The 25996-nt window shown below is 44.0% G+C and overlaps 3 protein-coding genes across 5 annotated transcripts in view; 2 read left to right on the forward strand and 1 right to left on the reverse strand.

The window, feature by feature from the left end:
- LOC124005546 (galactose-specific lectin nattectin-like) overlaps positions 1–1204 on the forward strand; it is a 4127-nt gene extending 2923 nt beyond the window's left edge. Inside the window, exons 5-6 of the mRNA XM_046314919.1 lie at positions 1–18; positions 372–1204. The exon at positions 1–18 is cut by the window's left edge and continues 104 nt beyond it. Coding sequence (XP_046170875.1) covers positions 1–18; positions 372–534 — 181 coding nt within the window. The 3' untranslated portion in view covers positions 535–1204. The remainder of the gene's footprint in view (positions 19–371) is intronic.
- Positions 1205–3989: 2785 nt separating this feature from the next.
- Positions 3990–15039, forward strand: LOC124005540 (COP9 signalosome complex subunit 7a-like). 2 transcript variants are annotated; one of them, XM_046314905.1, is made up of 8 exons: positions 3990–4127; positions 5420–5542; positions 5750–5825; positions 6836–6924; positions 8913–9115; positions 9444–9549; positions 10303–10472; positions 14465–15039. In XM_046314905.1, the coding sequence occupies exons 2-8, from the start codon at positions 5420–5422 to the stop codon at positions 14502–14504; spliced, it is 807 nt and encodes a 268-aa protein (XP_046170861.1). In that variant the 5' UTR covers positions 3990–4127; the 3' UTR covers positions 14505–15039. The 2 variants fall into 2 exon arrangements, with proteins under 2 accessions (XP_046170861.1, XP_046170863.1); XM_046314907.1 differs by having other exon boundaries at positions 3994–4127; positions 5371–5542.
- A 1725-nt stretch (positions 15040–16764) lies between these two features.
- On the reverse strand, positions 16765–24445 carry LOC124006131 (PILR alpha-associated neural protein-like). Of its 2 annotated transcripts, XM_046315926.1 has the most exons (7): positions 24404–24445; positions 23699–23757; positions 22959–23374; positions 22325–22403; positions 19368–19511; positions 18862–18962; positions 16765–18534 (listed from the first exon to the last, which is right to left on the reverse strand). In XM_046315926.1, exons 2-6 carry the CDS (start codon positions 23707–23709, stop codon positions 18902–18904), a joined length of 711 nt encoding a protein of 236 aa, XP_046171882.1. In that variant the 5' UTR covers positions 23710–23757; positions 24404–24445; the 3' UTR covers positions 16765–18534; positions 18862–18901. The 2 variants fall into 2 exon arrangements, with proteins under 2 accessions (XP_046171882.1, XP_046171883.1); XM_046315927.1 differs by lacking the exon at positions 18862–18962 and having other exon boundaries at positions 16784–18534.
- Positions 24446–25996: the final 1551 nt, after the last annotated feature.

Raw genomic sequence — 25996 nt, forward strand, 5'->3', positions numbered from 1 at the left:
CACAACACTGACAAACAAGTATGTGAAGCCCATTCGAAATAATCCACTATCACGTGTTATAATAAGAGGGAGGCAAATAGTTACTTGTCTACACTGTCTCATTCCCTTGCTCCCTTTCTCAATTGTTATTTTCCTTCTTCTTCTTTCATTCTATTCTCTTGTTCCCTCTTTTTCTACCTCTTTACCTAACTGCCTCCCTCCTTTTGTTTCTGGCCTTTCTATTTCTCTCTCTCTCCCTTACTCCCTCTCTTTCTCTCCCTCAACCCTTCTGTCTCTCTCTCTCTCTCTCTCTCTCTCTCTCTCTCTCTCTCTCTCTCTCTCTCTCTCTCTCTCTCTCTCTCTCTCTCTCTCTCTCCCTGTCTCTCTTTCAGGTATTGGAATGAGTATAGCTCTGAGCCTGACAATCACCAGTCAGGAGGATCACATGGGGAGGACTGTGCCACCTTGGACAGCCATTCGCAGACCTGGTTTGACGTGCCATGTGACAACATCTACAAACGCATTTGTCAGATGGATGCCATCCGGCTAGACTGAATCACAGGACTAAAACGAAGCCATGAACTTCCCGCTCGTCTCGATCCGCCATCCACGTATTCATGAACGATGTCTTAAATAGTTGATCCTTTTTCTGTCTTTCAAGTCTTTTGAGATGTTTTAGTGGAAATGAAAAGCGCTATAAAAGAGAAATCACAGTTTTTACTGGAAACATCCGAACTGGGAACTGAACTCGGTTATGGATCAGATTTATTCACCTACACTGCCAAGTGTGCGTATTGCTTAGTATTTTCTCGGAAACCATAAAGCAAAATGGGACAGGAGAGGTTAAGAGAAGGACTAAGATATCGAACGTCAAGACGAGATGAATGATAGTTTTATGGTATAGGTAGTTTCATGAAATGTTCATTCTGTACTGAAAATAACAGATGCAAACATCTAGCAAATCTGGCACCTTCTGCAAGGGGAATTTAAATTCATGCACTCAATTTAGTAAATCAGTTACTGCAATCAAGGAGGTAGATGCTCTAATCAACTCTGCTGCTTGCCAAACGGATTGCTGTGTTACTTTTGAGCAATCTACATGCTTTTTGTTTTGTGTGTGACCTGTACAGAAATCTACAAAATATACTGTATTGCTGCACTAACCATGAAAATGTGTCAATGTGTCAAAGTTAACGTGTCAATAAAAACTGTATTTTCAAATTAATTCCTCTTCCTCTGATGTTTTTTTGTGGTTTGTGTCTGGGTTTTTTCCAGTGTATGTTACATTTTACTGGAAATTTTAAAAAATGTTTGAAAATATTTTGGCGAACATCTATTGCTTTCTCCTGTGTCTTTGCTCATCCATTGTTTTATTGTTCAATGATGTAGCCTGAATAATGAATGCGTTTTCATGTTTTTTGTAGTTTTTTTTACACATTTAAACACATTTATTTGCTGAAATTATGTCTTTTAATTCGTATTTCTAATCTAGAAATCGTATTTTAATTTCATTAAGACAACACTGTTTCTTACATAATATTTTGCCTTGGTGTTGTACAACAGAGGGTGGGAGGAGGGGAAACTACCAAGTAGTTGGAAGGAGGCAGTAGTGTTACCAATCCAGAAGCCAGGGAAAGACCCAACGAGGCCAAACCAGCTATCGGCCAATAGCTTTAACATCACATGTATGTAAGATTATGGAACGTATAATTACGGAGAGGCTAAATTACTTTCTGGAGATCAGGTGGCTATTATCGCCACATCAGAGTGGATTCAGGAAGGGTAGTGGATATGGACCCAGTGTTCTGCTTAGAAGCAGAGGTCAGGAAGGCTCAGGCGAACATGGAGACTGTTGATTTTTTTTATGTGGAGAAGTCATATATGTAATATGATGTGGAAGGAGGGGTTGTTCATCAAAACAGATATTATTGGGGTAGGAGGAAGAAATTACAACTGGATAAAGGATTTCCTGTTTGGTGAGGGTGGGGAAATATCTATCAGGCAGCTACCTGGTGGATAACGGTACACTGCAGGGGAGCGTGATTAGTCCTCTGTTGTTCTCAATCATGATCAATGATGTTTACTCTCAGGTACGGCCGGATGTTGGGAGGACGTTATTTGCAGATGATGGGACCTTATGGAAGAGGGGAAGAAATGTGCCATACATAGTCAGGAAGGTACAGGAAGCAATCGATGAGGTTGAGCGGTGGGCATTCATGTGGGGATTCAGGTTCTCTGGAGAGAAAACTTAAGACTGTGGGGGTTTTTTTGTCAGGAGGAAGGTGGGAGATGAGGAACGCTTGAGGTCATAGGTTATATGGGAGAAACTTGGAGAGGGTTGGGGCCTTCATCATGTTCCTTGGAGTATACTTTTCTTCTTCTTCTTTCATTCTATTCTCTTGTTCTCTATTTTTTGACTGATCTGGGCAGAACACATTGAGAAAGTGGTGGGAAAGTGTAAGAAGGTGATAAATGTGATGCACTGTCTGACGGGGAAGGAGTTGGGGGGCTGGGCGTCCCTCATTGAGGTCCATGTATGTTGTATTTATCCGATCTGTAGTAGACTATGACAGTATAGGGTATGGTTCGGCAGCCCGGACATCATTGGACAGGCTAGATGTCATACAGGGACAAGGACTCAGAATATGTAGTGGGGCGTTTCGGACGTCCCCAGTGCCTGCACTACAGGTGGAGATGGGGGATATGCCGTTGCAGATTAGCAGACAGAAGCTGGCAATTAATTATTGGGTCAACCTACAGGGACATGGGATGTCTCATCCTGCGAAAGGGATTTTACAGGCATGCTGGGAACATGAGCAAAGACAGAACACAAGTTTTGGGTGGGTGGGAAATATCCAGGCGAAGGATATGGGACTGTATGGAAGGGAGTTTAGTCCAACAGTAGCTATTCCTGTAAATCCACCATTAGCTACTCTCGCCTCCAGTAGTTGATCTAGAAGTGTTGGAGAGACTACAGAAAGATAGGGCGGGTGCTGATCCATCTGATTTGTTGAAGAGACGTCTTAATAGTGTGTTCAGGATTCTGGCCATTTACACGGATGGTTCAAAAGATCCAAGGACAGGAAGTACTGGGTCAGCATTTGTAGTGCAGGAATGTGGGGTGGCAGTCAGGAAACTAATTGCAGATCATCTGGCTGTATATACAGCGGAGCTGATGGCCATACTGTTGGCCTGGCAGTGGGTGGAGGAAGTCAAGCCAGACAGAGTAGTTGCTCTGATTCATGGGCAGTGTTGATGAGTCTCCAGTCATTTAGCTCATGTAGTAGACAAGACCTGCTTTATGAGGTGCAAATAAACAGATAAGACTTACTTGGGTCCCAGTTGATGTGGGGGTGGAGGGGAACGAGGCAGTTGATGTACTGGCTAAACAAGCACTTATTAGTGGGGATGTTGATGTTGTAGTTTCAACGAGCCTGATATGGACAGTGATGGTGCAGAGATGGCAGGGACAGTGGAATAGAGATACTCAGGGCAGGCATTTATTTCAAGTACAGAGGAAAGTTGGGGAGGACGGTTTTTTGTACAATATTAAGGGTGGGTCACAGCCAGTTGAATAAGACCTTAAAAGTGATAGGAAAGCATTCAACAGGAAAGTGTGATTATTGCCACGAGACCGGGAGCCCAGGAGAGCGTGGAGCATGTATTGCTACAGTGTGGGCAGTACCAGAGGCAAAGAGAGAGGCTGATATCTAGTGTGAGGGAGAAGGGAATACAGAAAATGAGTTTAGATAGTATATTGAGTAGAACGTCATTAGACATAGTCTCAAATATTTGGTTATCTATTTTTGGAGAAACGGGGCTGCCAGATAGGATTTAGTTTCTCCCTGTCTCGGGCCCACACTCCAGTACTCCAGTACAGGAGGTGGCGGCAATGCACCATAACGTTGGATGCAAATCGCCGATAAACCACATCAAAGAAGATACTATTTTTCCACAAGATGGCACTCTTTTAAAAGCAACAATCTGGTCCGTTCAGTCCCTTGTCAGTCAAGACAAACACTCCCCTCCTCCTTTTCACGTTTCGCCCAATGAGCAGTGATGTTCTCCTTTGTTGTTAAACGTGCACTGACGGCGGAACTGAGGGATTCGGGGGACAGGCTATCAACTTGAGTTAGCTTACCAATAAGGTAATTTATTGCTTTTATTTTCTATGGACAAATGTGTAAACGAGTTTTAAATAAAGGTAATCGCATGGTTGCCCTTGCATCATTTAGCTACGTTAGAGTTGAGTCGGTAGACAACCGAAAAACAGGAAGAGGCCTCACGTTACCGCTTTACGGTCATGCCTCGAGCTGTAGTGGTAACGTTAGCAGCAGCTAGCATGACTCTTCATAGTCATACTGTAGTAAGCTAGCTCTTATGTGCTAGTTTTGCTACAACAGTTGGTCAAACTCTAGCAATCTTTTCGTTTGTGATTCTTTGGGCCAGTTTTTAATTATCGTTCCGATTGTATAAATCTACCACAAAGAGCTAGTGAACTAGCTCCCTTCTAGGCTAGCATGCAATCGGTTGTTCATTGACTGTGTGACATAAAACAAAATACACAAGACCGTGTGACGTTAGCTAGCCAACTTTACTACGAGTCAGAAAATCGGTCCCTGCCCTGGGACTCAGCATTGAATGAACTTGACACAAAACACTCCACACTAGGGCCAAGTTTAGTAGGTCGAACGATGCAGATATAATTGATCTAGCATGATTCCTTATTTTACATGTCAGTCAATATTTTCCACAACATTGTTCCCTAAGCTAGCCTATAGTAGCCGACTAGTTGAGTTTAAGCTACCTAAATAGCTACATTGTGAAGTAGTAGCTAAGTGTGCAAATGGTTATCTGACAATGGCATGGAGTGTACTAGTGCCCAGCCTAGGAAGGTTACTACTACGTAGCTAGCTAGGCTATTTATAAGTCATGTGGTGTCTGGCTATTATTCTCACCAAATAGCACAGTATATCAAATACAAATAGGATAGGTCTCAAATTCTCAGTGCTTTTAGTAGGGCAAATTTCATATTCAAATTAAGCTAGGCCTATTTAATTATGTAAAATGATAATCTGTGTCTGTGACTGGCTTTGGCCAGAAGGGTGTTTTTCAAAGCACTTGCCTACACATCAGTTTGAGAGGGGAAATTGAATTACTGACTTGGAGTCTTGCCACAGGGGCTATTTGTGTAATTGTTTTGGTTAGACAGAGCTACATGCATACATTAACAGAGCATTGAAGACAATTTTAAGTCTCTTCACTTTTTTCATTTCCTCCCTCCCCTCTCTCCCCCCATTCTCTCACTGTCTTGCATTTTCTGTCATTATTTCTCTTATCCTCATTTCGTCTTTCTCCTCACTTCTGTTTGCCTTCTGTCTTTTTTGCTAGTTCTCTCTTTTGCACACTCTCTCTCACTCTCTGTCTCTCTATCTCTCAGATGGAGGTAGAGCAGCTCCTCTCTCTCTCAGGCCCGGCGTTGGCCCAGGCAATAAGTTCTCTGCTGGAGACACCAGGCCTCTACGTGTTCTCAGACATCCTTGAGCTGCCCAACGTCAGAGAGGTAACACACACACTCGCATGTAAACACACACACACACACACACACACAAACAAGCACACAGTCACAGCTGTTCTCAAGGCACAGCTGTTCTCAAGGCACAGCTGTTCTCAAGGCACAGCTTTCACTGGAGGTGGTATAGCTAGAGACCCTAACAAGCCCCTTCTATTTGTCCCCCCCACCCACCTTCTTCTCCTACTCTATCTCAAGCTGGAGACAGGCCCCCAAGCTCCAGTGTATCAGCTACTCAACCTCTTCGCCTATGGAACCTACTGTGACTATAAAGGTACGAGCGTGGCAGGCAGCGGTGCTGTGTGAATAAGTCATGTAGTGGCCCTGGAGCTGTTTTATTATTAGCAGTATTTCTCTCCCTGCTCATCGGCCCTGCAGGCCAGGCAACTCATCAATGTTGTAGGTTGTCACAGCCCCCGATCATTTACAGAGTCAACCATAAGACTTTATTTGACCCCATACGAGGAGCCAAGTGACAATGTTTGGCACGGCAGAGGTTGCGTCCCCAATAACCTCTCCTTTCTCCAGAAGTATGCACTTGTTCACTTTCCTTCGGGGATTTGGAATTAAAGAACTGGTATATGGAAACTCCCGTTAGCAATCCTGGTGGGAAAAAATGGGGTCCCCAGAACTTCTGGTGGAAGAAATGGGGTGCCCGCCGAAACAGTTGACTATCACTGCTTTAACCTGCCTACACCAATCCAATGCTTTTACATTTGTGGGGAATAGTGAACAAGTGCACACTTTAGGAGGAAGGTGAGCTCATTGGGACTCAACCAGGGACAGACTTCTCTGACGTTTTGTTAGACATTCGTAGTGGTTGTAATTTGTTGCATTTTCACAAACTGCCAAATGAAATCCTGAATACCCTTTGAAATACCGGAATATGTAAAGGACTTGTCATTCTTTAGCAACACATTTATGTAACAAGACTTCAATAAGAGACAAGCAAAACGGAAGAGAGATATACAAATCTTGTTATGTCAACACATACCGTATTCACTTTCGTAGTGCTTTTTAGAATTGCAAAATGGAGCACAGATGAATACTCAAGTTATTTGTTTTGTTTTAAAGCATCCACATGCGCAGGCTCACACACACACTGAAAATATTTTTTCATTGTATTCCCTTGTGTAATTCAGCAGGCAGCAGCAGTTTCTGCCTGGACAGAGCCTGTACGCTCGTTTGTAGGGATGTTTCCCTGTCATAATGTGTCCCTTTTCTGTTGCTCTTTCGCCGTCTGTTTCTTTTCCTTGTCTGTTTGTGGTATGTTAATTCTTTCAGAGAGGGCAGCCTCTCTCCCAGAGTTGACCCCAGCCCAGAGGAACAAACTCCGTCACCTCTCCATCATCAGTCTGGCATCTAATCTCAAGGTAGATTTCCACCCATTCATCTGGTTTTAAATTCCTTACCCTGCTAGCTTTAGTACGCTCAATGGGGGTCACTCACATTATAATTATAGAATAATTTAGAATGATATGTAATGTAATGATAGCCATCATCCTTTTTCCATTTAATCTGAAGGTAAACGCTCTCTGGATTTATCTTGTCTAGTTTTTCTGTTTATTTTGTTATTAAATAATAAAAATAATAATAAAATAATAATGTTGGCAGTGTTTCCATGGACTCTAATAGCCTACCTACAACGGTAGTTCTAACAATACTCAGCAAGCTTCAGTACCAAAAATAGCAAGCAATTTGCTCAACTTTGATTTTGATGATGTGGTTATGAGACAACTTGCTTTGTAACTCTGACGCATGGACAAGATAAATGACTCTGTGTTGTGAAGGACTTTGTTAAGAGCCTGTCTGTGATGTGGTTTAATTTTATTTATATCACATAGATGAGAATGATAGCGGCTGAGATTGAAATCATTATGAGATACTGGCTAGATACTGTGTTAAGTATTCTGTCCTTTCTTCTCTGAGCTCTGTCTCTCTATGTGTTTGTTGCTCCCTGTTGTCTATTCATCTAACTCTCATTTCGAGCCCATCAACATTTCATTTGTTTTTTAAACTCCCTCTGCCGTCTCTCTTCCTACCTTGCTTTCACCCATATCTCATTTTCTCCACTCTCCCCAATAAATAATTGATTGATTCATTTCTCTGTTTCTCCATTACTCTCCCTTCTCCCTCCCTCCCCCATTTCTCTCTGGTATTTCTCTTCCCGTCTTATTTTTGATACTGTCATAAGTATAAGTATGCCACATTGAACCTCTGTATGGGCACACCTTTAACGCACAGATTCACCCGTTCAAATGTTATATCGTTATACCTCTGTTCGATGTTATGTTGATTCCCGGGGTCATTTCAGGTTTTCACGTGTATCTCAGTTATTTGCCGGATGTATTTCTGTCTGCTTTAACGGCGAATAGCTCAGATGCACATGAAAACATGACATGACCCCGGGAATCGACAGAACATTGCTCAGAGATGCACAAAAAAAACATTCAAAATGGGTGAATCTATCCTTGAATTGCCCAATAAAGACTTGTTAAGGCCCCCATGCAGTCTTTGTAATTTTATTTTTGAATCATCACTCTATGTCTAATAAATCACTGTTTATTTAATGAAAATAACTACAAAATATATGTTTTATAATTTATTTCCCCGTGCCTCATTTGGCCCTTGAAATGCTCGGTTTGATCGTGTGGGCGTTAGGAAACAAATTTGAAGATTTACATACACTGCCCTGATTGGCTGATAAGATGGTCTAGAGGCCACTCCCTTACCCAGATGAACAGTCATTGGTCTATATAATCATATCACAATGTGACGTCATGATCTGGCCCAAAGAAAATCCATCCCACCTGAACAGGCTGAAATTCCAAGCATTTTTTTCAAACAGCTTTTACACAAAGGTCATCATAATTTTCACAATTTCTGAATTTCTGACCTAATAGTATGGAAATATATAAATAAATAAAAGTTACATCCATTTTTTTACTGCACTGCCCCTTTAAAACTTTAAACTCCCCTCTATCTCTGGTAGCTATTTTGATGTAATGGTTTTGTACATTTATGTTGACCCGCCCTTCCTTCCTATATCCCTCTCTCTTACCTTTCCATTCCTCACTCTTACATCATCTCTTCTCTCTCCTCACTGAAGTAATAAAGAGCATCTCAAATTCACCATATTTCTCTCTCCCTCTCTGTACCAGATAACTTCTGTTGACCCAACATAGAAGAATTTGACATTCTCTCTTGCCCTCTCTCTGTCCCCACCACCCTCGCTCGACTCCCTCCTCACTAACGTCATAAAGAGCATCTAATATTCAACATCTCTCTCTCCCTGTGCCTGTTCACTTCTATTGACCCAACATAATATAATTTGACATTCTCTGTCTCCCTCTTCCCCCAGTGCCTGCCCTACTCTCTGCTCCTGCAGCAGCTGGAGCTGAAGAACGTGCGGGAGCTGGAGGACCTGCTGATTGAGGCGGTCTACTGTGACATCATTCAGGGCAAGCTGGACCAGAGGAACCAGCAGGTGGAGGTGGACTGCAGCGTGGGCCGAGACCTGGGGCCCAATGAGCTGCCCAACATAGCCAACACACTGCAGGAGTGGTTAGTTAGTGATATGTGTGTGCGAAGAGCAGTGCTAGAAGTGCCATTTCAGTTTACTTCGTGAATTGAAATGGAATTGACTCCAACCCAGCTCTGTGTGTGTTTGTGGGACAAAGTTGAACTTTATTTATAGAACACATTTCTTACAGTGGATGCATAATAATGACCAATACGCTTTTTAAACGAGAAAATTCAAATAGTAAACAATAAAATAACAGTGGACATGATAGATGCAATAAATAAGATGTATAGAATGGGATATAAAATAGATAGAATGATCATATCATATCAGTGTCATATCAGTGTCTAAATAATCTGTCTCTCTCAGGTGTTCAGGGTGTGAGGCGGTCCTGTGTGGGATCGAGGAGCAGGTAACCAGAGCCAACCAATACAGAGAGAGCCAGTTGAAGGTCAAAGTTCAGGTGGAGACAGAGGTTAGTACCAGTAGTCACTTTTCTCTGGGTAGAGTCAAAGATGATCTATTATGTTGACAAGATAGTCGAGTGACAGCTCTAACAATGGAAATACATGTTCTCAAAGATGGCAGGCAGGAGGAGATGAGAGGGCAGATGCGCGTATCAACAACAGGCACAACTCCGTTATGAAGTCGTTTTGCCACATACCGAAATGCCATGTGTATCCACTTACATCAGTGCATTCGTAACAACTTAACCATTACGATAGCAAATGAGCAATTAAATGTTTTGTTGGCCAAAATTAACCTCAATACAAGAATACCTCACTTTGTGGTCATATTTTCGTGGACAGGTTTTGGCTGGAGTAAACACTCACGCTAGCCAGGTGAAGCCATAAGCCAAACGTATACTCATTACTCAATGACCTATTTCAGTGTCCAATTTAGAGCTCTGTCCAGTGACTTTTTGAGGCTTGGGCTTTTCTGTCCTCCTGAGTCGGTCTTTTCCAGCTTGAGGTAGAAGTTACTCTCTAACCTCTTCATATTAGAAAAAATAACAACACCTTAAGCTTTTTACATTACTGAGACAAACTATTGCCAGGCTGTATTGGGGCTGGCCTGGTTATGCATCCACAATAGCTGCTGGAAAGGACCTTGTAAGAAGAAAATATCCAAGCCGGCCCAGTACATTCCGAGTCGGCCTTAGTTTGAATCAGGCACATCTGTTCTAACTTCATTAGTTTACCTTTCCTTATCTCTCTGTCTCTCTCAGGTGTCAAACCTCCAGAAAACGCTAAAGGCCAGCTCCGCCTCACCGTCGTCCGGCCCCGCCGCCGCTGGAGCCGCATCCAATCAGGATGCAGACCAGCCGGCCGAGCCACGAGACCCCGCCTCCTCTCAGGAACCACGGCAACCGGGCAAGAAGAGTTCAAAGGTCAAAGGGTATGTAGGTCAATCCCATATTTCCATTGTTTTATTTATTTTATAGGTGTTACCATTTGATGTTGGTGGGCTATCCTTAGGGTCTTGTTCATTAGGGCAAGAAACAGAAACCATTTTTTAAACATTTCGCATCAAACCCAAAAAATAAGTCCAGGTAATATCTGTTTCAGGCCTAGATGCCTTTTGAGCATGACCTCGTCTTTCCAGGGTCACGACAGAGGTGTGGTTCAAGCCGAGGCAAGAAGAAACATTTGTGTGTTGCAAAAAACATTCCAATCGCTTCAGATGAATTCAAATGGCACGGAATCGATTACGCAACCACTGCGTTTCATGTCATTTCGCAGTGTCTTCAACACAGTAATATTTTGGTCATTTTTTACAACAAACATCCATTTAAACACCAGCTGCCAGTGGAAGTGGGAATAGTGACTGTGTGTGTGTGTCTGCATAGCATATCTTCATTAGCCAGAGAGGCTGTGCTTTGTAGAGGTACTCACAGCGCTACCTAGGACCCTCTCTCTCTTCTGGGCCAATTACAACACTAATTCCTTATCTGTCCTGGATTTAAAAAAATGTCACTGAAGTGAATATTTTTTTTTTTTTTTAAAGAAGCTTCAGGTGCTAAAAGGAAATGTTTATTTTTTTTATTTATTACATGACAGGATGAGTTTTTCTGTTCCAGTTAAAGGAGTGATTATGATTCACTTACAGGGTGACAGTAAGTGGTAGGAGAGTAGTACAGTAATATAGTCATTTGTTTGCCAACATTGTAATCGAAACATCCCTGCAATAATATGTGGAAAAATTAGTTAAACCAAAGGTGAAAAGGACATCATAAACAGACCTTGTTCATAACTGTGTTGTGTTACAACTATCGTAAAACTTGAACTAAAACAGCCAGGAACTGATTTGCCTGATTTGGGAAATTGCCCAGGGACGTACAGTTGTAGCCGGAAGTTTACATGCACTTAGGTTGGAGTCATTAAAACTCATTTTTCAACCACTCCACACATTTCTTGTTAACAAACTATAGTTTTGGCAAGTCAGTTGTGTCATGCACAAAGAAGATGTCCTAAGTAATTTTTCCAACAATTGTTTACAGACAACTTATTTCACTGTATCACAATTCCAGTGGGTCAGAAGTTTACATACACTAAGTTGACTGTGCCTTTAAACAGCTTGGAAAATTCCAGAAAATTATGTCATTGCTTTAGAAGCTTCTGATAGGCTAATTGACATAATTTGAGGCAATTGGAGTTGTACCTGTGGTTGTATTTCAAGGCCTACCTTCAAACTCAGTGCCTCTTTGCTTGACATCATGGGAAAATCAAAAGAAATCAGCCAAGACCCTCAGAAAAAACAATTGTAGACCTCCACAAGTCTGGTTCATCCTTGGGAGCGATTTCCAAACGCCTGAAGGTACCACATTCATCTGTACAAACAAAGTACGCAGGTGTAAACACCATGGGACCACGCAGCCATCATACTGCTCAGGAAGGAGATGCGTGCTGTCTCCTAGAGATGAACGTACTTCGGTGCGAAAAGTGCAAATCAATCCCAGAACAACAGCAAAGGACCTTGTAAAGATGCTGGTCCGATATTGACATAACCTGAAAGGCCGCTCAACAAGGAAGAAGCCACTGCTCCAAAACCACCATAAAAAAGCCAGACTACGGTTTGCAACTGCACATGGGGACAAAGATTGTACTTTTTGGAGAAATGTCCTCCGGTCTGATGAAAAAAAATATATAATAGTTTGGCCATAGTGACCATTGTTATGTTTGGAGGAAAAGGGGGAGGCTTGCAAGCCGAAGAACAGCATCCCAACCGTGAAGCACAGGGGTGGCAGCATCATGTTGTGTGGATACTTAGCTGCAGGAGGGACTGGTGCACTTCACAAAATAGATGGCATCATGAGGGAGGAAAATTGTGTGGAAATATTGAAGCAACATCATTCAGGAAGTTAAAGCTTGGTCGTAAAGTGGACAATGACCCCAAGCATACTTCCAAAGTTGTGGAAAAATGGCTTAAGGACAACAAAGTAAAGGTATTGGAGTGGCCATCACAAAGCCCTGATCCTATAAAAAATTTGTGGGCAGAATTGAAAAAGCGTGTGTGAGCAAGGAGGCCTACACCAGCTCTATCAGGGGGAATGGGCCAAAATTCACCTAACTTATTGTGGGAAGCTTGTGGAAGGCTTCCTGAAACGTTTGACCCAAGTTAAACAATTTAAAGCCAATGCTAATTGAGTGTGTGTAAACTTCTGACATTTCACATTCTTAAAATTAAAGTGGTGATCCTAACTGGCCTCAGACAGGGACATTTTTATTAGGATTAAATGTCAGGAATTGTGAAAAACTGAGTATAATGTATTTGGCTGAAGTGTCTGTAAACTTCCAGACTTCAACTGTATTCTCCAAAGCAGGATCAATGAGTTAGCCAGCTAAAGCCAGCTTTTTCCCTCCAGAATATTTAACTAATTTATCCAGCGCCCTACACTACGAATCTGGTTTGAGGAATTGGCGAGGTAACTCTGAATAACCGGTGACACGAATGTGGCTATATTTCTATAGCCAAGAATCCTTCAGAACTAACCTGCTCTGTGGCAGACTAACTCGGGGCTAACTCCTTTTATTTGAATATATTGTCTGAGCCGTGAGTTAAGGACCAATGAAATCACATTGCGTCGTCATCCCCTTCATTTGCTGAAGACGACTGATTTAAAATATTTTATTCATCAACTTTTTTTGTGTGTACATTTTTTTTAAAGGTTAAAATACCTATCACAGGACACGTTTAGTAATGACAGAATGCATTTGAAACTTCACGCACAATAAAACATTTGTACGACTTAATCCAAATATGTTACCGAGTAAAAGGCGCTAGTTGTTTGATAAGCACACCAAAGACGGCATTACGATACGTAATAAAAGGTAGACGGCACTTCTAACAGCCTATTCCCCCACCATAAGCCTGCTAAATTTGCAAGATAACTTTTCTTTCATTCTGATTTCGACACAACTGAAAATGTGACACCGACTAGCCCACGGATAGATGTTTCAGCGTTGTCTTAGTAAAGAGTTCGCCGTTCGACATGAACAAGCTCAGCTCGGGTAAGCGGCGGGTGCACGATCAATATCCACCTTGCGACTTCGTAACATGGATAAAGGCCGATCTGGAATGGGAAGCTGACAAGCTTTATAAAACCCGGAGTAGATCTAGCTTGTACCGTAGTATACCCCTCTTGTACAGGATGCGAACAGGTGACTGGCGGTTCGACGTCAAGCTGACGTCATCCTCATACCCCTCTTCTGTTTATTGAAGACAGGCGTGTATTGGAGATAAGCCTTTAAATGCCGTTTGAAGTGGGGACTGTGGACATGCTCTACCTGTTATATAATACCCTGATTTGCTCCGACCTGTAGATATTATTCAGACAGTGTGAAATGAGTGGGGAGACAGAGACGGGGAGGTGAAGATTAACGGTGGGGTCGGGATTAATACACCGGTTGGGTTGGTGTATGTGTTCTGCAGGAAGTAGTCTTACACACTAGACCAGCCACAGGCATGCATGTATTTGTAAAACAAAAATGATTTTGTGATTTAGGGGACTTTTCCCCCACTCACTGACATGTAGGGATCAACCATGTAAACTATTGTTTCTCAAACTCAGTCCTGGGGACCCCCCCAAGAGGTACATGTTTTTTTTTTTTTGCCCTAGCACTACATTCAAATAATCAAAGCTTACTGATGCGTTTGGGAAAACACTGATCTAGCGCGAGGTGCAGTGTGCGAAATTGCCTCGGAGCAGAGCTGCAATCTGCCGTCGCGAGAAATGACACTGTGACACCCGCCCGAGTCTGTTAGAGACCGGCGTTTATTTGCTACAATGTGAAGTGATACCCGGGCCTCTATAAGAAACGGGCGCTTGTCGGGGACATCATCTTCGGGTAATGTAATAACTGTTGTCTGTTTTGTTTTTTTTGTCTCAGGCTCCGTGGAAGTGGGAAGATCTGGTCCAAGTCCAACTGAAGGCAGCGAGACCCCGCTGATCCACTGTCAGATGCACGGACTGAGACACAGGCTGACAGACACATAGACCCACACAGACTCATAGACCGATAATGTGACCCATGCACAGACAGACACTGAGATTAACGCACACCTTCACACATCCATGCACGCACGGAAACACACACACACACATATATACAGACACCGAGTCCGACAGACACACTGTCAGTGAGTGATAGACTTGACACCCATTCTGATAGGTGTGTACACACAACCAGACAGACGGACTATATGCACTGTGTATATACACAGACCCAAACCCATTCTAACATGTACACAGAGAGAGAGACAGAGAGTAATCTGCTCTGGGCAGAGCTTTGCTGCTGTCGGGAGAAGCAGCGCCACGGGCACTGAAACCGAATGTGTGTATTTGATGTATTCTATTGTGTTACACTTTTTGTTTGTTTGTATTTTTTTCTGCTGAGGATTGAGTTGAGACGTGTATAAAATCAGGATATGAATTGTTGGTAATAAATTCAACCCCCTCTATTCATTTAGTATCAGTCTGTTACTGTTTTTCTGTGCATACTTCAAAGTGCAACTGGAGGTTGCATCACTATCTAAATGTTAACTCACAGAAGGGGGATATCTTGTGTTAGGTCAGACCCTTAATTAGGTTATCCCCAAAGAGACTAATATATTAGAGTGCTGGAACTACCCCTGTGATCAGTTGGCTTGGTTACTCACACACACCTCATTTTCCCTGTCACATACACGCATCAGACACACACAGGGCGTTCATGTTTGATATCGCTATATTTTGCCCAATTCTTCTATTTCACCGTCAAAATTGCCTGTCTGGATTGTCTGCCCCCCCCAATCACACGCTCCACATTTAATTTTTCACATTCATCCTGTCCGTGTCTCTTTCTCGCTCGCTCGCTGTCTTTTGTTCTCTCTCCTCAGTCTCCCTCTGTTTTCTCTAAAAACCCTATCCTGCATGACGTTAATGGTAGCTATTAACTCCCATGGCACCCACAGAGAGAGAAAAGGGGGATGGAGAGACAGGGAAATGATCCTATTCTGTTAACCCCATTTCCTCCCTCTTCCCAACTTTCTTTCTCCCTCTTACTGTCTCTCTCTCGTTCTCCCCCCGCTATAAATAGCTGTGTTAATTTCAGTCAGTGTGATTGAGCTTTACTGTTTCACAGTTTGCTCGGATCCTACCAGATGGGTGCTGTGAATTCTAGCAGCTGTCACCTAGGTGTCGCAGCGGTCTAAGACACTGCATCTCAGTGCAAGAGGCGTCACTGCAGTCCCTGGTTCGAATCCAGGCTGCATCACATCCGGCTGTGATTGGGAGTCCCGTAGGGCGGCGCACAATTGGCCCAGTGTTGTCTGGGTTTGCATGGGGTTAGGCCCGTCATTGTAAATAAGAATTTGTTCTTAACTGACTTGCCTAGTTAAATAAAGATACAATTTTTTTATGAAAGAAAAGTGTGTGTTTATGTACGTGTGGCTGTGAGAGGGATATTGTGTGCGTAAAACCTCAGATGTCACTTTGCGTGTGTATACCTAACTCTTGTGTGTCCTTCCTTAAACACAACGACTATGGAATACTACAGGGTCAGCTGGTTGGACTTATAATCAACCAGTAGTTCACTTTGGAGTGGTCTTCAGCCAATCAATTACCTTGATTGATCATTAAAATGCCCAGAGGAAATGGAAAAAGCAACACCAGACAATGTCCATCTCTTTCTGGTCTATTTCACGCTGCCGCAGCTTGCTAATACTTCCAGTAAATTTAGGATTTTCTATGGGTACGTCTCAAAAGTGTAAAGTTGCTTGCTCTCCTGTATCTTATTACAGATGTGAAAACGCATTCAAGTTTAGGATGATGTAGTGTTGCCCTGACAAGCATCACCTGACCTAGGATAACGTTTAGAAGAAGAGAGACGACATCATAATCAGGAAGTATAACTGCACCAGTGCCATATATTTATATTTCACTACAATGGCTCTGATATCTAAATATATGGCTCTGATCTGCAGTAGAAGCCAAATAGAACTCAAGTTAATGGATTTGAATAACACAATTAGAACACATGGCTCTCGTGTATTTCCTGGTCTCTTTGTCTCCTTCTAAAGTTTAGTACAGATGCTAGGTTAGAGATAAAGGTTAAGACAAAATATTTATAATATTCCATGTCTTTGCATGGAAGAATTGTAAACGAAGGGATCAGGGATGCTAGTTAGCAACAGCACTGGTCCCATGAATCTGTTGATTTTTCAAACGCTTCCTCGTGGAATTATTAGGTTGTCGTAACCCGGGTGTCTTCAACCTAGGACAGATGAAGGAAAGGAGGCAACTCAGGACAGTTGAGATACATCCACTGGCCCTCGCACATTGTCAATTCTAGTCCCAAAGCCATTGGCTTAGTAAAGTCCAGTCCGGATACAGTGGTAAAACACCAGTGTTGAGTTTTTATTGTTCCATCGTACAGTGGAGCCACACGTCTACAGGAATGCTACTGAGAACCGAGGAAACACTAGAATGCAGAACGACACAAGTCACCTATGACGTCACACCACTATGTGTACTAGTGTGGTGGAAGTCCAGAGGGTCACTTCTCAAAGCTGGTGGTCGAGTTGGACAGGTACATTACCCTAAGATCCGACAGTAAACACTTGTTTAACGCTTGGAAGTCGGAGCAGAAACAACAGATGATGGTAAAATGGCTCATTACTTCTGGACTGTATCATTCACACCCATTATGTATACCTGACACCGCCATTTATTGTACCACATGTATCGTTTGATTGTACTGATTGCGATATATGCAAACATGTATTGTACATGGTTTGCACCACTATTTTCATAAGCAACAAGGATAACGTCCCCCCCCCCAAATTCCCTGGTTTTCCAGAAATCCCAGTTGGAAAATTCCTGTATTTCCTTCCCTCCTAATTCCAGGAATCTTCCAACCAGGATGTCTGGAAAACCTAGGAATTTTGTGAAAATGACAGAATTTCCCAACCCTATATAGAGCAGTAATATATAAACCCTGCCCATCCCCGTGCTCCGGAGACAAGATAACACACTCACAAATGCACAACAGAGGCGGAAAAGAAGCAAGAAAATAAAAGGAACAAACAAAGAATATAGTTTAGGGAATAAAAAACACCCAGAAAACACATTGGGAATGTGGAAGCTGCAGTGGGCCTATTTGCATTCCAAGCGGGAGTAAACAGCGATTTTTGGACCGTGTCGCGTTAAGTACATTGGCGGCTGGCGACAACATTGCCATACCAGCTTTGTGAAATACCCCCTTCAGTCCTAGGAAACAGGGATTGTTTTAACCCTTCACCAGCTAGCTGAACACCTATGTTTCCGATAACACACATATTTCACTTTCAACTGAGTTTCAATAACCAAGTCCACTATTTCATCATAGTTTAATGTTCAGCTACACAAGATAGCTGTATGAAATATTCCAAACAACCCCATATAGCTATGCGGTTTTGGCACCGGTGGGACTAAAATGTTCTATTGATATCTAACACTGTTTGCTTGTGAATTAGTCAAAGCGGATCAAGCGGAGGGACCTGTACGTGTGTTGCTGCTACAGCCTGGGGCAGTACAGACAACTGGAATATAAAACAGAGCAGAAGGTTCGGTCAGTCTACAGTGACACAGAGCCATAGAAAAGTGGAGAAAAGAGGCGTAGGAGGATGGCAGCAGGAAGGAAGGAAGGGATGAGATCAGGCTTTTCTCCCTCGGGAGGAAGGGATGAGATCGGGCTTTTCTCCCTCGGGAGGAAGGGATGAGATCGGGCTTTTCTCCTTCGGGAGGAAGGGATGGAGGGAAAAATAGGTTTTTGCCATGGCTGGATACCTGGGTCCCTGATTTTCATTTTCACAGTCAAAGATAAGTCGAAGACCACGGCGGGCCACACCCTCTGGCGGTGTTCTCCATCGCATCCCGTCGCATCCCGTAGGAATGTGTATCAAATCAGAAACGTTGCCTTAGAGGTTCACCACGGGGATCCTGACGGAGAGAGAGAGAGAGAGATGATATGGTATGTGCCGAACTAGAAGAAGGGGAATAGAGAGAGAGAGAGCAGAGGGCAGAGGAAAAGGGTTAAGGGACAGAAGGGTAGAACTGGAAAAGGGGAGGAGGAGAGGGAAAAGAGAACAGAATACATTATTAGTATTATATAACACTAGAGTAGGGAGAATTTGGAGTAGGTGAAAGAAAAGTATGAAAATGAGAGTAGGGTAAAGAAAGAGAGAAAGTAGAACTGGAGCGGGGGGGGGGTAAAAAGGACGAGAAGGAGGAGAAACGAGGAGGAGGAGAAACGAGGAGTCCAATTACCCTGATTGAAATGAACTTTAAATCCCCGGCTATAAAAGCATCATTTCATGGATTGTGCTCTCACTGCTTCCAGAGCTGTGTGACTCATAGGAGAGGAAGTTCTAAAACACACATACATCTCACATCCATAACACTTCAGGCCTGTGTACTCCACAGAGACTAACACTATCACCTAATTATGCACATATACCATTATTATGCTCGTACACCATACAGGGAGAGGCACCAAACACTCCTTGACACACCATCCACTCACTGACAAACAAGCGCGCACGCACACACACACACACACACACACACACACACACACACACACACACACACACACACACACACACACACACACACACACACACACACACACACACACACACACACACACACACACACACACACACACACACACACACACACACACACACACAAATCAATGTACTAACAACTCCACACAAATACACACACAAACACGCTCCCTCTCTCTCGCCTCTGGTGAGGCGACTCATTACCTCTCCCTGTCGGTAAAGGAGGGAGTGCCGTACAGCGTCTGCCGGCTGTCCTCCAGAGCCAGGGAACGAGGGAGGGCGAGAGAGAGGGGGGGGGGCACACCACGGGAAAGCGGGGGTGGGTGCTGGGAACAGCTGCGGTCGTAACTGGAGAGAGAGAGAGAGAGAGAGAGAGAGAGAGAGAGAGAGAGAGAGAGAGAGAGAGAGAGAGAGAGAGAGAGAGAGAGAGAGAGAGACGGAGAGCGAGGGTGAGTGAGAGGAAAAGAGGGAATGACAGAGCCATTTAGCTGCAGCGAACACATTACACCGCCTCTGAGAGAGAGTTAATGCACTCATTTGACTCGTTAAAGCACTATCAGACGAGAGGGAGAAGAGGAGAGGATGCGAGAAAGGGAGGGCGGGAAAGAAATAGTGTGGTGGTGGAGGTGGAAATAGCAGGTAGAGAGAGAGAGAGAGAGAGAGAGAGAGAGAGAGAGAGAGAGAGAGAGAGAGAGAGAGAGAGAGAGAGAGAGAGAGAGAGAGAGAGAGAGAGAGAGAGAGAGAGAGAGAGAGAGAGAGAGAGAGAGAGAGAGAGAGAGAGAGAGAGAGAGAGAGAGAGAGAGAGAGAGAGAGAGAGAGAGAGAGAGAGAGAGAGAGAGAGAGAGAGAGAGAGAGAGAGAGAGAGAGAGAGAGGGAGAGAGAGAGAGAGAGAGAGAGAGAGAGAGAGAGAGAGAGAGAGAGAGAGAGAGAGAGAGAGAGAGAGAGAGAGAGAGAGAGAGAGAGAGAGAGAGAGAGAGAGAGAGAGAGAGAGAGAGAGAGAGAGAGAGAGAGAGAGAGAGAGAGAGAGAGAGAGAGAGAGAGAGAGAGAGAGAGAGAGAGAAGGAAAGAGGGTAAAGAGGGTAAAGAGGTGAAGGAAACAGGGTGTGAGAGAGAGGGTAAAGAGAAAGGGGGAATGAAAAATGAAAAGAGAGAAAGAGGGAGAGATAAAACGAGAGAGCAAGAGGAAGGGGATACAGGGCTGATGTGGGGAAACATTATTCCAATTACGTGTCTGAGTTATGATGTTATTGGTACAGTGAGAGTCAAAGGTAGAGTATACACACAGCTCTTCAGAGCACTCACACACAACAAAGCCTTTTTCACAGTCAGACTGTAGATCACAGACATGCAGTTCCAGTCAGGCAAACTATCCATATATGCATGCACGCACCTACGCACGCACCTACGCACGCTAGCACACACACACACACACACACACACACACACACACACACACACACACACACACACACACACACACACACACACACACACACACACACACACACACACACACACACACACACACACACACACACACACACACACACACACGATAATTACCAGGAATCCCACCAGATGGTGAAAACATTCTCCAGCATCGATTGCTTTTCCATTATCAATCAACAGTATTATATTCAATTCTATACGGTCTCTCCTCTATTCAATCCCCCACTTTTACCCGTCAAACACCTATTGAATTCCCACTGTAACCCGCCCTCCAGTCCTCACCACAATTTACCCCATAGGTATATTTACAGTCATACTGGAACTGCAACATAAGCCCACACATACACAACACAGAGAGAGATGCTGATCCAATTAAGCACTCCAACAACACTTGTTTCCAGCACACACACTGTAAAGCCAGCGCACACACTTTCAACCAGCCTACATTGGAGGTTAATTAAGTTAGCTAAACACAGAAACACTTAGAGCAGGTTTCAGAGAGAGAGAGAGAGAGAGAGAGAGAGAGAGAGAGAGAGAGAGAGAGAGAGAGACAGAGAGAGAGAGAGAGAGAGAGAGAGAGAGAGAGAGAGAGAGAGAGAGAGAGAGAAGAGAGAGAGAGAGAGAGAGAGAGAGAGAGAGAGAGAGAGAGAGAGAGAGAGAGAGAGAGAGAGAGAGAGAGAGAGAGAGAGAGAGAGAGAGAGAGAGAGAGAGAGAGAGAGAGAGAGAGAGAGAGAGAGAGAGAGAGAGAGAGAGAGAGAGAGAGAGAAGAGAGAGAGAGAGAGAGAGAGAGAGAGAGAGAGAGAGAGAGAGATAGCGGGAGAGAGAAAGAAATAAAAGAGAAAGTGAGAGGGAGCAACAGAGGGAGATGGGGCTTATCGTGTATCGGCATACAGTGGGCAGAGGGATTATTTGAGGATCTGGAGCTGGAAGTGATAGGAGACTAGGGAAGAAGATAAGAATGCTATGTGACGATCAAGGATCAACCAGAACCCAGCATTACTGAAAGGCGATGAAGCTAAATTAAAGTAAAGGATGAGGAATGGGGTTGAGAAAGAGAGAGAGAGAGAGAGAACGAGAGAGAAAGAGAGAGAGAGAGAACGAGAGAGAAAGAGAGAGAGGGGGGAGTTGAAAAGAGAGAGGGGAGGCAGGAACGAGGGAGAGAAATGAAGAGTGACAGAAGGTAAGAAAGGGGAAGCAGGGGAAAGAGATTGAGAGACCAATGGGAGAACAGGAGGAGTGAATTAGTGAGAGAGCAGGTGGAAAGAAGAGACTTCCCACTGTCGAATAACTGAAGCGATGAGCACGAGCCCTGCCCTACAATCCAGAGATCGGCGTTTCCATTGCATGTTAGAGGATGCACGACACACACACCCAGCGGATTTTATAGGTGAACGGGTACATCAAACGTCACATGACAACAATAGAGAAAACACTCAAACTGTTTAGATGCTACCGGCATGTAGCAACAGAGCGTCGTGGATATCAACACCTCAAGTGGTTGAAATTGAGTCACCCTTTAAACCTCTGAAAGCCTTTAAACATTGGGAAGGCATTTTTCACCCGCTACCTAGATCTGACTTGAACCATTCCCACGTTCAAACAAATAACACCGTTGAAGTTCCCTGATGTACATAAAAAAACATGTGTCAGAGAAGGGGTAGAAATAGAAAGAAAGGAGGTGGACGGATGGGGGAAAGAGAGAGGATTCTTACCAGAGCTTGACCGTTATGATGACAGCAGTCAGGATGAGCAGAGAGGAGATGGTCACTGTGACGTAGAACTGAGGGTCCACTGGAGGACACACACACACAGAGGAGTTACCTTTCACATGGTTGGAAATCAGAACAATAGAAGGAACAATCAAATCAGCACAACAGAAGAAAACCAGGGTCATGTGCATTAGAGCATGCAACGGGAGAACTCTTTCAAATGTTTTACAATCGAAAACAAAAATGAGCGTTTCTTATTGGACAAGTCCAGGTAGACCGTCCCTGTTTCAGTCATTTTTTCTTGGTGCCTTATGAATATAACCCAGGTCAACTGCAATGATGTAAAAAAAAAAACACAACTCTGCTTTTAGAGAGTTACCATACTGTCAGTAAAGCAACTCAAAAGAGAATGAGCTGATGAAGTCATCTATTCCATCGCTTGGTGTGTGATGTCACCCATTTCCTTTGTGTGTGTTGTTGTGAGTTCAGAAAACAAAGCCAGCCCAGCGGAAATTGAAGTTACTCCCTGATGCCCCCAGAGTTCTTCTGATGTCTTTGTTCCAAAACACTCTGTTCTCATGCCCACCAACACAAATCCTTTCTTTCTTTAATCTTTACTGATTTCTACGGTGCCTACCTTCCTCAGGCTCTCTCTCCTCCGGCTCACTTCCTCCATCCTCCACTCCCTCTGCATCTGGGGCCTCCAGAAGGTCCAGGGGCTCCTGGGGCAAAGCACTGCCCGGTGCACTCTGAGGATGCGGCCAGGCCTCGGCGGTGGTCGTGGGGACTTCATGGCCGTGGTGGTGCAGGTCCGCTTCCTGGCTGGAGAGGATGTGATGCGTCTCGTCCTCCAGGGATAGTGTGGGGCCCCAGTCCACGGACCAAATAGGGGTGGGTGTGACCTGTTCTGGGATGGACAGCTGGGCCGAGAGGGCCTCCACCTGCCCCTCGCCCTCGTCGTCACGGTTACAGGTTGAGGGTCGCGTCACCACGGCAACCAGGAGGAAGAAAAGGCAGCGGAGGGTGGTCAGTCGTTTGACAGGAGAGATGGAGCTGAGAAAGAGAGAGAAGGAAGGAAGGAAGGAAGGAAGGAAGGGAGGGAGGAAGGAAGGAAGGAAGGAAGGAAGGAAGGAAGGAAGGAAGGAAGGAAGGAAGGAAGGAAGGAAGGAAGGAAGAGAGAGAGGGAAAAGAAGAGTGAGACGGTGGCAGAAATAAAGAGAAGCAGAAAGAGGTGGGAGAGAAAAGGAGACAGAAAGAGAATTAGAGCATGAGAAACATTACAAATGCATTGTCCAACTGGACTCCTCATGCAACATGCATACAACCAGAGGGTCTGACTGTGTCTGTCTTAACATCTGCTCACTCTCTCCATCTTACCATCTCTCCATCGCTTTGTTCTGTTCACTGAGCCCCCAATCCTCCGATCATCTCTCTCTCTGGGAGGAAAGAAAAACAGAAAAGAGAGAAAGAAAGAAAGAGAGAGAGAGAGAGAGAGAGAGAGAGAGAGAGAGAGAGAGAGAGAGAGAGAGAGAGAGAGAGAGAGAGAGAGAGAGAGAGAGAGAGAGAGAGAGAGAGAGAGAGAGAGAGAGAGAGAGAGAGAGAGAGAGAGAGAGAGAGAGAGAGAGAGAGAGAGAGAGAGAGAGAGAGAGAGAGGTAGTTCACTTCTCTTTTGACACTGACTATTATTGAAAACATTAACAGACACTCATAGGCGGCAGTACAGGAATACACACACATCTCCCTCTCTCTCTCAGTCCTGGCTGTCCAAAATGAGTGCTTAATTATGCCACATGCTAATACAGTTGGCTCATCAGACTTGCACGCACACACCTGTGCACAAAACATTCCTCATAGGCACACACGTGGCACACACGTAGCCAACATCCCATATGCTGCTACTATTAGCTCGAGAAAGATTTACTTCATATCTACTACCACTGTCACTCAGTCAAACACAGACAGGAACACACGCTCTATCGCTCGCTCGCTCTCTCTCACACACACATCCACCAGCAGACAACTCACTGTCACACCAGCACTCACACCACATTCACTCAGACAGATACCAGTTAACATGCCTACCTCTGGCTGAAGAGAGAGGGAATGAGCGAGACAGTGAGAAAGGGGGAGATATAGAGAGCGAGTAGGAAAAGGCATTGGTTGCCTTAGCGACAGAGACATGTAGAGCCAGAGAGAGAGAGAGAGAGAGGAGGAGGACGGAGGGAGGGGAGACTGTAGGAAAGAGATTTGAAATGCTTATTACGCTTTCAACCCGTTCAATTAAATGGACAGCAAAAAAAAAAAACTTAAATAATGAAGATACAGATAATGACATGAAATCTCTCATTTTGGGAGCAGAGGAAAACATGTATTCTGTTCTGTTTCGAAAAAACTGAGACAAGCCATGGGAGTGGCGCGGCAGAGAGGTGGAGGAAAATGAATATACATTCATTTACACAAGGACAGGTTGAGTGGGGTGATGAGCAGCATAACTAGTGTTCGTAACAAACGAGGTGACACCACAATATGAAGGAGAAATGTTTAGAGTCAGGAAGGTCACAGCATGACAGCTTTATTGCACACATGAAACAACAACATTTACATAGACAATTATCTGTCTCTCGCTCGCACCCACTCCCTCTCCGTATGCTCTCTTTCCACCACTCTCTCAATCTGTCACACTTCCCCCCCTCTCTCTCCTTCTCCTCTGTCCCCTTCACTCCCTTCCTCTCGCCTTCATTGCTCTTCATGCTGTGAGGCGCAGCGTCTTGGGCTTAGTGGTGGCGGGTGACGTGAAACTGGCTCTCACTGGAGAACACAGCGAAGCCCTGATGTTGAGCCCGACTCTGATGCATCTTGGGATGTGTAGTCCTCTTCTTTGTCATCATCGTAATCTACAGTAACGTGGGGAGTCATAGTTAAACGTGTGTCTAACGGTGGATGAATAATGGATTTGTGATTGATATAGATATACAATGACATAGATAATTAGGAATATAGCAGGAACCTGTTGATAGTGATTATTTCCTTACAGAAAATAAAACAGCAACAGCTAACAATGGACCAAAACTCTCCTTTTTCAGTTCATGTTCTTTTAATAAGTTGACATGTTCAATCTTTAGGGCTCGATTCAATGCGTAGCGCTGAAGAAATTCACTGTAGGTCATTTCCGATTGAGCCGACATATGCGTTTGCGTTTGCCGTGAAGGCATTGCTTTTACACTTCTACCCCTCTGTAGTGCAGGTCTTCAGCGCTACGGATTGAATCAGGTCCATATCTTTATCAAAGCGATCAGTCTTGAAGTTTCTTAGATATTGTCTTACAGCTACGTTTTGGGGTGTGATTTATATAGATTTGTCTACAGCTGGAGCTAAAGAAGACACTTTGAACCAATGGCTTTTTGTAGTAGAAACCCTTGGAGACGTGTTGCTTTGAGTTTTTCTGATCTATGTACAGTTGAAGTCGGAGGTTTACATACACCTTAGCCAAATACATTTAAACTCAGTTTTTCACAATTCCTGACCTTTAATCATAGTTAAAAATTCCACTTTATTTTATTAAGAATGTGAAATGTCAGAACAAAAGTAGAGAGAATGATTTATTTCAGCTTTTATTTCTTTCATCACATTCCTAGTGGGTCAGAAGTTTACATACACTCAATCAGTATTTAGTAG

This window comes from Oncorhynchus gorbuscha, linkage group LG19 (assembly GCF_021184085.1).
Source record: "Oncorhynchus gorbuscha isolate QuinsamMale2020 ecotype Even-year linkage group LG19, OgorEven_v1.0, whole genome shotgun sequence".
NCBI classification, from domain to species: Eukaryota; Metazoa; Chordata; class Actinopteri; order Salmoniformes; family Salmonidae; genus Oncorhynchus; species Oncorhynchus gorbuscha.

Bases quoted from the DNA above. Each gene is read 5' to 3' on its own strand.
- LOC124005540 (XM_046314905.1), top strand. From the start codon at position 5,420: ATGGAGGTAGAGCAGCTCCTCTCTCTCTCAGGCCCGGCGTTGGCCCAG. The intron at 5,826-6,835 runs GTACGAGCGTGG...TAATTCTTTCAG, and splicing joins AACCTACTGTGACTATAAAG to AGAGGGCAGCCTCTCTCCCA. The intron at 9,116-9,443 runs GTTAGTTAGTGA...TGTCTCTCTCAG, and splicing joins GCCAACACACTGCAGGAGTG to GTGTTCAGGGTGTGAGGCGG.
- LOC124006131 (XM_046315926.1), bottom strand. The intron at 19,512-22,324 runs GTAAGAATCCTC...CTCTCTCTCCAG, and splicing joins ATCATAACGGTCAAGCTCTG to TTACGACCGCAGCTGTTCCC. The intron at 18,963-19,367 runs GTAATGAGTCGC...TGTGTGTTTTAG, and splicing joins TCCTTTACCGACAGGGAGAG to AACTTCCTCTCCTATGAGTC.